This window comes from Lissotriton vulgaris, chromosome 1_1 (genome assembly GCF_964263255.1).
Source record: "Lissotriton vulgaris chromosome 1_1, aLisVul1.2, whole genome shotgun sequence".
Lineage (NCBI taxonomy): Eukaryota > Metazoa > Chordata > Amphibia > Caudata > Salamandridae > Lissotriton > Lissotriton vulgaris.
The window spans coordinates 194,566,321-194,581,469 of NC_141685.1; the positions used below are offsets into that span (position 1 = coordinate 194,566,321).

The window sequence follows — 15,149 nt, forward strand, 5'->3', positions numbered from 1 at the left end:
AACACAGATCATGCATGTGCGCTATGGCATCAGCCTGCCTCACGGATTGTGGTCTTGCTGGACTGGAAGGGGCACCCAAAGCACTACCATCATAGTGGTGGGATGCTACTGCCATCACCAGGAGTTAGATAGCACAAGCGCAGTGGTGGCAGTATACTGTGAGTGAACAATAGGAGTGAACAGGTGCGTTTTGTACTTGTGACACTGGAGTGAGTTCCACAAACTCACTCATTTTAAAGTTCTGATACTTGGATTCATGGTGTATTGCATGATTGGAATGAGTGTGTAGGTGGGATGGAGGCAGGACCTTCAAGTCCTTAATTAGTTATGTTATGTTATATAGTCGCTTGTAAAGCGCACTGTTAGTCGAGACTGTCCTGACGCGAGAGAGGATTCAGGTGTCAGTTAAAATAAAAGCAGATGGTCTACTAGTTGATGGTGACAGAGCGACTCATTTGACAGTAAGGGATCCAGACAGACTTGCAGGGTTTGGACACCATGTGGTTAGCTAACAGGTCTCACAAAGGGCGAGCACAGCGTAGTTCTAAGCCAAAGTGGGAGAGGAACTCTCTACACACTGGTTCCAAACTGGCCATGGTGCAAGGGCGCCAGTATCGGTGGATGGCAGCCAATTGTGGACCAGCACAGGGGAGAGCACAGGGATCTGTCATATTTTTGTAAATATGACGCATCCCTGTGCTCTGAAAGTAACTCAGCACGATGCAGCAAAATGGCTTGCAGCACTGCACTGCGTTACTTTCTCATAAAGAAGGTGCTTTATATTTGCCACTGGAGAGATTATATAGTGAATGTCATTACTATGGCACAGGAAGTAGAGGAAAACAGTGAAGCTCTTACTGACTTAATGCATAATGACATGAAGGGTGGCATTGTAGAAATAGTTCAGTTAGTCCCTGACTTAACACCTCCCCTGACTGAACACCTAAGCAGCAGAGAGAATGTAAAGAGGTGTTAGGTACCAACCTGACTCCAGGGTTGACACTTGACTGTGTGATGGACAGGTGACAGTTTGCCAATGAAGGGTAGGATGGACAGATATTGTGATTGGGTTAAGGGATGCATTAAGGTGGAAGTTGGCAAAATGTTGGACCTGGGGATCATTGAGAGATCTCGTTGTCCTCGGTCTACTCCTGTGGCTCTAGCACCAAAGTAAGGGTTTACTAACTTGTGGTTCTGTGTGAACTTTGGAGCTCTCAATGAGATAACTAAAACCGATGTCCATCCAATCCCCAGAGAGGATGAGGTTGTGGATCGGTTAGGTGCTGCAAAGCACTTGAGCACCTTCTATCTGACAAGTGGACATTGGCAGATTGCGCTGGCACCAAATGTCAAGGAGAAGATTGGATTTTCCACACCAGAGAGGATGTATAAGTTCAAGGAAATGCCCTTTGGGTTGAAGAATGGTCCTGCCACTTTTCAGCACCTGGTGAACCACATTCTCGCAGGGATGGAAGAGTGCTGTGTGGCCTACCTGGATGATATTGTTGTCTTCAGCAATTCATGACAAGACCACCTGTGGCACCTAGGAGTAGTGTTGGCTAGGATACAGGAGGCAAAACTGACCATCAAGACAACCAAGTGTCAGGTGGGGCAATCCGCAGTACTCCACCATCAACATGAGTTGATAAACAAGAAGATTTCCCCCTTGGATGCCAAGATTCAGCCTTCGATAGAGAGGGAAGTGCCTACTACCCAGACTGGTGAGTGCCTTTTTAGGACTCACCGGGTATAACAGGAACCTTGTGACACATTATGGAAGTATAGTTGCCCCATTGACTGCTTTGACCTCTAAGAAGCAGTCCACAAAAGGGATATGGACTGCAGAAAACATTTAAGGAACTGAAGAAGGCACCATGCACTGCACCTGTACTGAAAGCACCTGACTACAGTCTGCCTTTCATTGTAGAAATGGATGTCTCGAAGCAGATGCAACAGTGTTAGCTCAATTGGATGAGAAAGGTAGAGAACGTCCGGTAGCATATATTAATAGGAGTTTAATACCCACAGAACAGAACGGGGGGCTATTGAGAAGGAGTGATTTCCCATAGCATAGACATTGCGCAAGTTCCCCCTTATTTATTTGGCACTACGTTTGTAGTGCATACCAATCATAGCCACTGAAATGCTCAATGATTATGAAGAGAGAGATTAACAAGTGGCTGAGATAGTCTATTTCTTTGCAATGGTTACACCTTGTGGTGGAGTACAGAGAGGGCCTGACTGGGAACCGTAACTGGCCCTGGCAAACTGCTCGCCTGGCCCCCTGGGTGGGTGGCTGAGCTGTTTACAAGGGTTGGTTTTGGCCGAAGTTGTTCCAGGGTTACGGTAACGAAAATGGCCCCACAGGGGCCCAAAACCAGGCCCCAGCCTCGTGGCCCACCTAGGAAACGCCTGGTGCCCGTTACGGCCGGTCCGGCCATGAGCACAGAGCCTTATTGAGCCATGAGAATGCTGAGCTACTTTCCTGCCAGTTTTACTGACCAGACCTCCTAACCACTCCAGGTTAGGAGTTGTTTCTGTATGTTCTAATCTGGGAGGTGTGTCTGTTGGGATACAAAAGTCCTCTGCATGGTAATAGTGCCCAACTGTCCTGATGACTGGATCCCAAATGCTGATTTTTTTTGTCATAGGCAAACAAGAATTATGAGCATTTAGCATGGCATAGTCCTGAAGTAACCAAAGAAGCTCTTGAATGAGTAATTTACAATGAATATTTTTAAGGTTTTAAATCAGTTCATGTGGTTGGTATCAAATGTATCCACCCACTAACAATCTTGAAATAACTCCAGCGAATGGATCAGTATAATGAGGTGTACTTTAAGTAGATTATAAAAATTACATTTATACAATATAGATATAGGTCAACATTCATTGAATGATCATGAAGGGTCGTAAAAGCATAACAGCAATGATTGGTGACGTATTAATCCACCCAACCAATACATGTCTCTTAAACAATAATTTATTCAGAGATGAATGTCCATTAAAATGATGGTTGTTTAAATACTGGTAAGAGTGGTGGATGCATCGCCAGCGTTTCGGTCTCTTAAGGCTAAAGAGTCCCCAAGACCACCTTCAGGATAAAGTGTCAACGTGTGCCAAGAGTGCTCTTGTGTTCCCGTGGCCCTCTGAAAGGGGTTCTTGCAACCTGTAAAGCAAGAGGCAGCCTCAGCAGTCGTGAAACTTACAGCTTGTATATAACTGATCATTTATTCACAGACCTCGTGGCAAAATACCCTGGGAGAACACAGGATTCATACAACAAACTCGCATTCAAAGAAGGTAAAATGTAGCTCAAGGATGCACACATTCAGCGATTGATCATACAAATGTCTTTTTTTTAAAGCAGACTTTGTTATCTGCAAAAGAGAAGAGGAGCTCTCTCTATGCACTACAGAGTGCATGCAATTGCAGTCTGATGTGCTATTTTGAACAAAAGTGCCACTAGGAATGGTCTTTTGGCATGCGACAGCTCTGGTGAAGAATGCAGCAATGGTTGTAGAGGGAAAGCAAGCAGGCTGCAATCCCAGAGCACCATTTCGAGAGTCAGAACATTGCATTTTATTTTCTTCTTCTTGCCAAGACCAGTGTGACCTGTGGGCACAGAGGAGAGCATTGGAACCTGTGAGATACTGTGGGGAACTATGTCAGGCACACTCCCTTTGCAAGGTGTGAGGAAGCGGTTGCAGCACTGATCGTGTGTCAATGTCACACTATCTTTTCCTGATTTCACTTGTGCTGCAGCTTGCAACCCCTGTGGCATTTCTACTGTCCTACATCCTTTAACAGATGCATCTTTTAGTGGTTTCAGCAACTTGTAGAGAAGATTTACAAACAAGTGTGTCATTGGTCACCGTACATTCTTCTACTAATATCTCCAGCTCAATATCTCTAAACTTGTGTTTTCTCTTCCACCCATCGTTCTCGCTCTTGAGATCCTATTTGAAAATGTATGAACTCCCTGGATAAACCGCAGCAACTCAGCACAGACCTCCTATTATGCTGCAGATGTGGTTCTTTTCCTGGTAATGATAGCATAACCATGAGATACTTCCTTTGTTTCAAATTTTAAAATAGGGAATCACAATTTGTGACTATTACCGGTTCGCAATTTTTGATTCGCTATTTGGAAATACAAAAAACAATGGGCCACATGCATCAAGCTTTTTTTTGGTCGCAGAATCAGCCCGTTTGCAACAGGAAAAAACCCTTCTCTGATGCATAAATCCATTTCCATTTGCAAATTAGATAATCTCAATTTTTTGTGATTACCTAAATTGCAAAAGCATTCGGAGAATCGCAGTTTTTTAAAGGCAAACTGTGCATTTAGGAAACGTTAATTACCATCAACTTTAATATGATGGTAATTTGCGCATTCTTTGAAAAATGCACAAAAGTGCATTGTTCAAAGTGACATGTGGTGCACCCACATGCCCTTAGGGCATGTGGGTGCACCACATGTGCACATTTATCTTTTTGGGGGGTGCATCATGGGGGCCTTAGGCCACCTGGCACCCTTGGATTTGCGTTCGCAATTGGCAAGTACCAATTTGGTAATCGCAATTTGCAACTGCAATTCCATTCATTCCTATGGGCCTATAGGCCCATAGGAATTTATGGAGTAACATTACTTATAGCGATTTGCAATTTTCAAATCGCTAATAAGTAATTTTAAGGAATCACAATTTATTTTGCAATTCTTAAATGCATAAGTATTTGCCATTCCGCAATAGTGATTTCTTAAAAATCGCTATTTAGGAATCGCAAATCCAAATGTTAATGCATGTGGCAGAATCAGAAAACACAAAATTGTGATTTCTAAATTTTGGTACAGGTAGTACATACAATTGTGCAATTCCCCATTTGTGAATCATTATTATTCGCAAATAGGGAATGGGAAAATCCTTTTTTCATACATCTAGCCCAAAATACTCCCTGTCATGTGTTAACATATTATTTCTACGTCACCTTAGAATCCCATGACCTAAGAATGGCAGTCATCCTGTAGCGTTGTTCCTCTATGAAACCACAGCACAGATACATATTGTGCACTACAGAGAATAGCATCTCATACAAAAAAGGCTTAGCAAGGCCTCCTTTGATTGTAGCACACATTACCCCTGTGTCAGAGCTTTGATATTTAGACTTTGAAGAGAGAATTAACTCTTGTTTCTATGTTGACTTTCAGACTTGGTTGGAAACAAAGGTGGGGGATAAGAAATGGGAACGGAAACAACTGTATGACAGAAATCACACTTGTCAAAGCAGTTATAAACTCATTATATATAATATGTGCCTGGTACCATACAAGAGAACATGAATATATTAAGATATTGAAAATAAACACTTTCCTGGGGCAAAGACCAACATGAGGTCAATGACTGAGAAGAATATAAAGTTCAGAAAACATCCGAGATCAGAATGGTGCAATCACTTTTCAGAACATACCATAATTTCTTCATTTTTTAGCAAAGTAACTGCTATCAAGCCTTATGAAGGTATATTTACCCATGATGTGCCCATTCTGAAGCATATGTTGGTTGATTACCTACCACTTGAGTTGGTGATTTCTCCCTCCGGGCAGTGGGCGCAGTCATAGCAGCAAATAGGCTCCCCCTTCCGAGGAACCTTCCTGTATCCAGCAGGACAGCTCTCAGTGCATACAGAGCGAGGGATCTGAGGAGCGAGAGACAAAGAGTTAATGCAATAAAACCATCAGCGTCCTCTGCTGCTTCACCTGGAAGGACCGTCCTCTGCTGCTGTACCTGGGAGGACTGCTTTGCTGCATGAAGCATGCCTTGAACACTCAGAGGCCAGTCAAAGAGTTAATGCAATAAAACCATCAGCGCCCCCTGCTGCTGTACCTGGAAGGACCGTCCTCTGCTGCTGTACCTGGGAGGACTGCCCTCTGCTGCTGTACCTGGAAGGACTGCTTTGCTGCATGAAGCCTGCCTTGAACCCTCAGAGGCCAGTCAAAGAGTTAATGCAATAAAACCATCATCGCACTCTGCTGCTGCACCTGGAAGGACTGCTTTGCTGCATGAAGCCTACCTTGAACCCTCAGAGGCCAGTCAAAGAGTTAATGCAATAAAACCATCAGCGCCCTCTGCTGCTGTACCTGGAAGGACTGATTTGCTGCATGGAGCCTGCCTTGAACCCTCAGAGGCCAGTCAAAGAGTTAATGCAATAAAACCATCAGCGCCCTCTGCTGCTGTACCTGGAAGGACTGATTTGCTGCATGGAGCCTGCCTTGAACCCTCAAAGGCCAGTCAAAAAGTTAATGCAATAAAACCATCAGCGCACTCTGCTGCGTTACCTGGAAGGACTGCTTTGCTGCATGAAGCATGCCTTGAACCCTCAGAGGCCAGTCAAAGAGTTAATGCAATAAAACCATCAGCGCCCTCTGCTGCTGTACCTGGAAGGACCGCCCTCTGCTGCATGAAGCCTGCCTTGAACCCTCAGAGGCCAGTCAAAGAGTTAATGCAATAAAACCATCAGCGCCCTCTGCTGCTGCACCTGGAAGGACTGCTTTGCTGCATTAAGCCTGCCTTGAACCTTCAGAGGCCAGTCAAACAGTTAATGCAATAAAACCATCAGCGCCCTCTGCTGCTGTACCTGGAAGGACTGCTTTGTTGCATGAAGCCTGCCTTGAACCCTCAGAGGGCAGTCAAAGAGTTAATGCAATAAAACCACCAGCGCCCTCTTCTGCTGCACCTGGAAGGACTGCTTTGCTGCATTAAGCCTGCCTTGAAGCCTCAGAGGCCAGTCAAACAGTTAATGCAATAAAACCATCAGCGCCCTCTGCTGCTGTACCTGAAAGGACTGCTTTGCTGCATGAAGCCTGCCTTGAACCCTCAGAGGCCAGTCAAACAGTTAATGCAATAAAACCATCAGCGCCCTCTGCTGCTGTACCTGGGAGGACTGCTTTACTGCATGAAGCCTGCCTTGAACCCTCAGAGGCCAGTCAAAGAGTTAATGCAATAAAACCATCAGCGCCCTCTGCTGCTGTACCTGGAAGGACCGCCCTCTGCTGCTGTACCTGGAAGGACTGCTTTGCTGCATGAAGCCTGCCTTGAACCCTCAGAGGACAGTCAAAGAGTTAATGCAATAAAACCATCAGCGCCCTCTGCTGCTGTACCTGAAAGGACTGCTTTGCTGCATGAAGCCTGCCTTGAACCCTCAGAGGCTATTCAAAGAGTTAATGCAATAAAACCATCAGCGCCCTCTGCTGCTGTACCTGAAAGGATTGCTTTGCTGCATGAAGCCTGTCTTGAACCCTCAGAAGCCAGTCAAAGAGTTAATGCAATAAAACCATCAGCGCCCTCTGCTGCTGTACCTGAAAGGACTGCTTTGCTGCATGAAGCCTGCCTTGAACCCTCAGAGGCTATTCAAAGAGTTAATGCAATAAAACCATCAGCGCCCTCTGCTGATGTACCTGGAAGGACTGCTTTGCTGCATGGAGCCTGCCTTGAACCCTCAGAGGCCAGTCAAAGAGTTAATGCAATAAAACCATCAGCGCCCTCTGCTGCTGTACCTGAAAGGACTGCTTTGCTGCATGAAGCCTGCCTTGAACCCTCAGAGGCTATTCAAAGAGTTAATGCAATAAAACCATCAGCGCCCTCTGCTGATGTACCTGGAAGGACTGCTTTGCTGCATGGAGCCTGCCTTGAACCCTCAGAGGCCAGTCAAAGAGTTAATGCAATAAAACCATCAATGCACTCTGCTGCTTTACCTGGAAGGACTGCTTTGCTGCATGGAGCCTGCCTTGAACCCTCAGAGGCCAGTCAAAGAGTTAATGCAATAAAACCATCAGCGCACTCTGCTGCTGTACCTGGAAGGACTGCTTTGCTGCATGAAGCCTGCCTTGAACCCTCAGAGGCCAGTTAAAGAGTTAATGCAATAAAACCATCAGCGCACTCTGCTGCTGTACCTGGAAGGACTGCTTTGCTGCATGGAGCCTGCCTTGAACCCTCAGAGGCCAGTCAAAGAGTTAATGCAATAAAACCATACGCGATCATTACAGGAAGACACAAAAGACGTATGGTGAGACCGATTGATATGAGGAGAAAGAGAGAAACAGGGGACAAGGGATCTGAGAAACAAGGGATCTGAGAAACAAGGGGCAAAATGCATGCCATGAGGAGAGGCAAAAGGCAATGGGGTACATTTATAATGCTCTTGCTAGTAAGTAGGTGCTTCATGTTTGGTAACCAAACTACCTCACAAATATGTTTGTCCCTTACCTGCTGATAAAAGCCTTAGGTCTTTATAAAGATGTCTCTTGACTGCTCAACCTACTAGGTGCTACAGAGCTTTCGTAGTTAGACATGCTCTGGGCAAATTCAGAAAATCTTAAACACTCACCTCTTCTCTCTGTCCTTCGGATAATCCAACCTTCATCAAGTCATTCCTGGTCCTTCTAGCCCTACCTGGTCATGAGCCTACGATCAGCATGCCTTCTCCAATATTGGCTTTCAGGACTCTGCTTTTTAAGGCCTTTTGTGCCATATATAAAAATTAAGTTTGAGGTCAGAAATGGCCTGTTTTGCGGAATCAGGCCATTTTCGAAACACGAAAATGATTTTACATATGTACAACTCACAAATTGCGATTTGATAATCTGTTACCGAATTGCAATCTGTCTTTAGCAACTCAGTATTGGAAGGGGCGTGTTTTAGGTTTCTCTTTCCATACTGAATTGCTGTGCTGTGTATGAATCTTCTGCAAACAAATTACCGTCACAAAACATACACTTTTTTTTACCAACACCTCAAAACTATGACTACTTCGCCTTTGTGAATGTTGAAACAAATATTTTTTAGGTGCAGGCAGGGATCCGTTGGACCACTGCCTGCTCTTAAAAAATGTAAATTTAAAAATTTCACTTCTTTAAGGAAAAAGGGCTGCCTTTCAAACAAACATGGCTTAAATAACAAACATTTAGAGACATGGTGGCCGGCTGACCCTAGCATGTCAAATGTAGACTTGCACATTTTTGTACATTGGGAATTGCGATTTGCTAATTGCGATTTGTTAAGAACTGCAATTAGAAAAGTCATAATCCCTATATTTCGAACATATGGCCCTTTACCTTTTGGGGTAAAATCAAAAGTGTGATCCCCTAGGGGGACTATCTGATTCTTTACCACCTGGTTCCTGCTTACATATGAATCTCACAATGCAGAGTGTATTGAGGCCACCAATGGGTCGTTGTTGGGATGAGAATGTTCACTGCATGATAGACAGTCATATCCCCTTCCCGTGTACCTAAAATGCTTACCTGTGATCATGTTTTATTTTTATTTTTGGTCATGTGATATATTATTGCCATGTGTGGGATAAAGGCCCCGTGTTGACAAGGATCGATCTGGAATCAGGGACCGATTACAATGGCGGTGAAACCTCCATTGTGAGGCCATTTTTCTCCTGCCATATTATAATGGCGGGCGGTACCGTGGCGGTGGGCTCCTTGAGCCCATCGTTGCTGCAGAGGCCCATATATTCCCATAAATGGCGGGGGTGCCTACCAGGCACCGCTTTTGGGATTACAATGGTTAACCCGCCATAGAAAGACCAGGCGGGGATGATCTTTGGGGTCACGTAGCGGGCCCTCCTTTATCCCAACCCCCTACATTTCCCTGCACCATGTTGTGCCTGCCATGTAGTACAGGGAAATGTAAACAGTGCCGTTTTTACTTTGCGGCGCGTGCTGCAGCCAGCAGCACCCGCTGCAATGCAAAGTATGGCAAGTGTGACTGCCACGGTGGTGGTTGCATCCTAATACCCCCTTGTGGGACAGCAGCCTTGTAGGTGGGTGGTATCTCTCCCCGAGACGAGCCATCACAATCAGCACCTTAGTTCTGACCCAGGAGGTGTGCACCAAGACATGATTGCACACTTACAGGCCCATTCTGTTATACTGCTCACTAGGGGTGGGCGCAACTTGCCTAATCATTTGGAACTACTTAAGAACTCCAAAAGATGGTATTACGTGAGATAAGTAACTCTGCATTTAGCATTATTTCTTAAAGTAAAAATGCCCCCTCACATCCAAAATTGATGCAATAATGCATTTTGTGCTATGAAATAACACTGAATGCAAGTGAACACTAATAGTGAGTAGCCACACGTGCTCGCTAAATATGACCTTGGGTTAGGATTTTTCCCAACGTACTCCCGGCATTTTGTGCTACTGTTTTAGTGCAACTGCTCTCCTGCATCCAAAAATGACACGAGGATGTATTTTGCACTAAGAAACAGCGTCAAGTCAAAGAGTAACGCAAAATTACAAAAATGTATCCTTTAACTCCAGCTTATTTGAAATTCCTCCCAGGTCTACCACATCTGATGAACCCGTAATCCTGAATGGGACATCCCATGATTTGTATGTGTGTGTGTGTGCACATGCCAGGAGTAACAGTGTTCTGTGCATGAATGATGCAGGCCTGCAGATTTTATTGTGGAAGCCTGGGCCAGTGTACAAGATGGAGGAGATATTGCTGTCTCCAGACAACATATGTGTATTGCTGGGGTCTGCTAGATGGGAGAGGGATACCTTAAGTTCTGGTTTGGGAAGAGGAGACATGCTTTCTTTAGAAATGTCAGGGCTCTTCCTGATTCACTGCCTCTGACTGCAGGCTTCACCGATGGGCCATCTGCACTGAGCTACTTATTGTGGCAGTACAGCCCCTGGCCATTCAAGAGACAGGATGCCAATTCAGCTATTTTGAAAATGCAAAAGAAGACCTGGAAGTTTTCAGTCCATGGCAAGCCTTAAACTGAGATTCATGGCTGGCCACAAGGACTCGCAGAAGGAATCCTCTCTCTTAAATAGTGATAAAAAAGAATCTTCCTGAATCAATGTGATCAATCTCTTTGAATTGTATAATATTGAGGCATACCTTGCACTGCAAAGAAATGACCGGGTTACATTGTAGTTCTATTTCTCTGCCTAACATTGACTTATTTACTACTTCCTTAGTGAAACTGACAGTTATGCTTCTGACAAATTACTGACCATCTTCCTTTGGATGGACAATGACATTAAAACAAGTGGTAGGTTTAGTATAGTCAGATTCATGGAGCACTCAAGGACAGCAGTGAAGGATCTTCCAGGGTGGGTCAGGCACTGCCTTACATCAGAACCTGGACTGGACTTTTCTCCAGAGCTCTGAGCTCAGTTACCAAGAGTAGCTTAGTTTGGCAACCTTCAGAGTCTTCGCCTGAATACACAAACATTTGGCCACTTACTGAAGTTGATGGGAGAGCAATACAGGTAAACTTGAGATGAAAGACCGACCATCCCCTAAGATAAGCAGCAGTGAGTGTTTGGAAAAGGAAGCAAGAAACACCCTTTTCAGGCCTGTCAGAGCGAAGACTTTCCTAAAGAGAAGAGAGCTTCAAAGAAGGGACATTTAGGTGCTTAGAGAGCAGAAGAACACAGTTGAAATTTCAATATCTGACAGCAAGGCAGAAATTAAAATAAAATATATTTTGTACACAGGAGTAGTTGAGATAGTAAACTAGATACCCCCCATCCTTGCCAATGCATGGGATTGATCCACCAACTAGCTTCTTGGAAGGCTCTGCCTGATTTCTGTCAGATGTGTTGCATCTATGCCATGGATTGTAACTCTAGGATGAGCTTGTGCTCTTGGTTCTGTTTTGGGATGTGGAGTGTTCATGCTGCATTGTTTCAGATACAGGACGAATGGACATGGTGCTGGCAGGACAGTGGTTGCCTCCCTCTCCTTTCCATAATTGTAATTACTTTGAATAAACCTGTTTTTAAACATCTCACCTGCTTTAATGTGCCTTGCCTCCTTACTACAGTTGCGACGAGTGAGGCATGGCCTGAACTTGTGTAGTCAGCCTGTTCTGGTGGCAAGTGTTAATCCTGACAGTGAGTGCACCTCACCAACTCCTCTGCACTGATTTTATTTCATGATTTCTTGAGAGAAGACTGTGGATTGTGGACATTGTGAACCTAAACATCATACTCCTGTGTTCAATCAATGTCCTGCGCTTGATGGGCTGTAACAAATGTGATGTTAATTTCACAAGAGTGTGTAAGAAAAACAGTGCATATGGTGTCTTATGAGTCAGATCAAAAGTGAACAGACAGTATGTGTGTCAGGGTTCATTAAGACAATGGTCTCAAATCCAAAGATCCTATTCAATATTTCTCTATAGGAGATGAATATGTTGCTATATTAACTGACTCAGGATCCAAGATCACTATATTTTCAAAGAACCCCTTTATTAACAGGTTTGAATAGGGTGGTATCTGAATGTATTAGGGGTGCAATGATTGAGGGTATGGATGGTGAAGATGTTATTCGAGTGATATTATGGTCGTATTACAATAATCCACATAGTGACTGATGTTTCCCTATTTGTGGCTTTAAAGGAAAGGAGAAGATGGACGGAGTGCTGAAACATTTCATACATTCACCCCCAGTCACAGATGTGGGTTGAATTCATCATTGTTTTTTAGCTCACTTCACCACCCCAGTTCAGACCCAGCCATATTCAAATCAATCTTGACCCTGTTCCTCATGGGAACAGTCCAGCCCGAACTGCCGAGCCAGGTCTACCCTAGAACGGGAGTAAGCATCCTGGGACCAGTTTCGGGGTAACACACTCATCAGCCAGGCTAGCTTGGATCCAGTGGCAAAGTGAGGAAGGGAACCATGTCTGGGTATACCCTGCCAACTTAGGGCGCACTAAGCAAACACAAGGAGATAATGGATGGAGCGCTGAAACTTTTCAGACACTTACCCCCAGTCAGAGAAGGACAGCACATGATCTTTTCAAGTCTTTGTGGTGAATTGCCAATAACCAGTGGCAAGGTGAATTGTGATGTGTAAGGAATTATGTCCAATATTCATGTAAGTCAACAGAAGAGTAAAATGAGGTTTGATGTGGTGAAAGTGTCTAAGTCTCTTCTTACTGTAAAGGGAGAGTGGGTCCATGTCATGTTACCTATTTCCAAAGTAGTGAAAGGCACTGTTAAATTTGGCATTCCTAACCAAGTTGAAGAAGTGAGGATGGTTGTGTTCGGAAATGAACTAATGGTTTTGGTGGAATGTTACACATGTGGGAAAAGTGCAGAAAGTTTCACAGGGTGATGAAGACATTGGTTTTCTCGAATATGATTAAGGACTTGAGCAAGATATGATCATAAACAAAAGTGTTCAGGAATATGACAAATTCAGGGTATATGCACAAAATGTATGGATAAAAGCGTATGTAGGATTCCAAGAAATTTTGAGACATTTGTTTTGGAGCATTGGGTAGGGTTTATTAGTTATATTGAGCAGTGTAACTAGATTCATTCTTTACTTACATGCTTACAGATATTAAGGATGGTCTTTTTAATTGTGTTATTTTTTACTGTTTATTTTTATTGTTGGAAAAAAGGAGGTATGTTGTATCTGTTCCATGGATTGTATTTCTAAGTTGAGCTTGTGCTTTTTCATTCGGTGTTGGAATGTGGAGTGTTTATGCTCTATTGTTGCAGAGTCAGGAAGAATGGTTGCAGTGCTTGGAGGAAGGTGGCCACCTCCCTCTCGGTTCCAAGATTAGAGTATTTGAAATAACTTGTGTTTTATCATCATACCTGCATCAGCGTGTCATGCCGCTTTACCACATGACTTTCATTGTCTTTAGAGCGGTCTGATGTGAACTTCTTTTTGAGTGTTGTCTTACCTGCTTAAAGTTAGGGTGCCACCAGATGGCGCTGTCATTGAGTATGAACCGTGCTTCCCCTGATGAGCTGGTACTGAAGCTTCCCACTTTGTTGGTGGTGACGTTTTCATGAGAATAGTAAATCCAGTTCAAAATATCAAACCGCGCAGGAGGGTCCCCTTGATCATTGAAGTGGATCTCATCACCAGAGGTGGTTTTAAAATGAAGATTGCGCATATAGTGGTGTAGCTGCCAAGGAGAAATGTGGCACATCAGTTAGATAAATCTAACAAAAGCATCAGTCACCAACTGTCTCTAAGGTAGAATAAGGCCTGGTTAATGCAACTATGCTCCTATTTAGTGGATGTGTTATTGTGGGGTGGCAATTGCATCATGTAGTGACGGTCAGCTACAGAAGTTGAAATTTGTTCTATTCAGATCACGCCCCTGTCCTTGTAGACATTGACCTTATCCCTTTTTCCCCTCACCGAGGCTGTTGGCGCTTTAACAATTCCCTTCTCCTTGATCCAAATTTTTGTCAAAAGTTTAACTCCTTCGCCTCTGAGTTTCTTGCTATTAACAATACTCCTGGTTCCCCTTTTGTCATGGTTTGGGATTCTTTTAAGGCTGCTGCCAAAGGTTTTATCATTAATTTTGTTTCACAAAAGAAATCCATAGAAGCCCAATCCACTCAATTACTCCTTAAAATTAAAAAATTATAATATTCATATTATCACTGAAATGATGAATCCTCCCTGAAAAATCTTATTGATGCAAAACTTACCTTTAACAGACTCTCTACTGATGCTGCCTCTAATTCTCTATTGAAAAGCAGTTCCCATTATTATGGGGGTCAGAATAAAATGGGGAAACTATTAGCAATTTATTTAAAAGTCAGAAAAGAAAGAACAAAAATAAAATCTTTATAAGGTCCTGCCGGTATTCCTATCTTCAAAGATAAGGATATTTTGAACACATTTGTCTCCTTTTACAAGAATGTATACACTCCTGAAAACCCGCCAGATCAGTCTGACCTTCTTTCTTACTTCCAATCGAATTCCTTCCCCTCCATCCAGCCGCATTGATTTTGAATCACTGGATGCTGATATTTCTTTAGTAGATATTTCCCATGCTGTATCGGTATTGCGATGAGGGAATGCTCCTGGCTCAGACGCTTTCACCATTGAATTTTAAAATAAGTTTGCTGGCATACTCTTGCCAAATCTTTTACTTTTATTTCAATCTTTCCTTGACAATGGTTCTTCTCAAAGTACTTTTAGAAGGGCTGGTTTGCTTGATTGCTAAAGAGGATAAAGATCATTCCCTTAGTAAGAATTACCGTCCGATTTGCTTGGTCAATATAGATTATAAAATCTTTGCAAAGATTCTGGGCCTCCGTATGGATCCTATTCTTCCTGATCTTATTTGCTCGGAACAAT

General features: G+C 43.7%; 1 protein-coding gene across 1 annotated transcript in view; it reads right to left on the minus strand.

Moving 5' to 3' along the window:
- LOC147738159 (vomeronasal type-2 receptor 26-like) overlaps positions 1-13,947 on the minus strand; it is a 94,615-nt gene extending 80,668 nt beyond the window's left edge. The window contains exons 1-2 of the mRNA XM_086935894.1: positions 13,732-13,947; positions 5,574-5,697 (exon numbers count right to left, since the gene is read on the minus strand). Coding sequence (XP_086792020.1) covers positions 5,574-5,697; positions 13,732-13,947 — 340 coding nt within the window. The remainder of the gene's footprint in view (positions 1-5,573; positions 5,698-13,731) is intronic.
- Between the last annotated feature and the right edge of the window lie 1,202 nt (positions 13,948-15,149).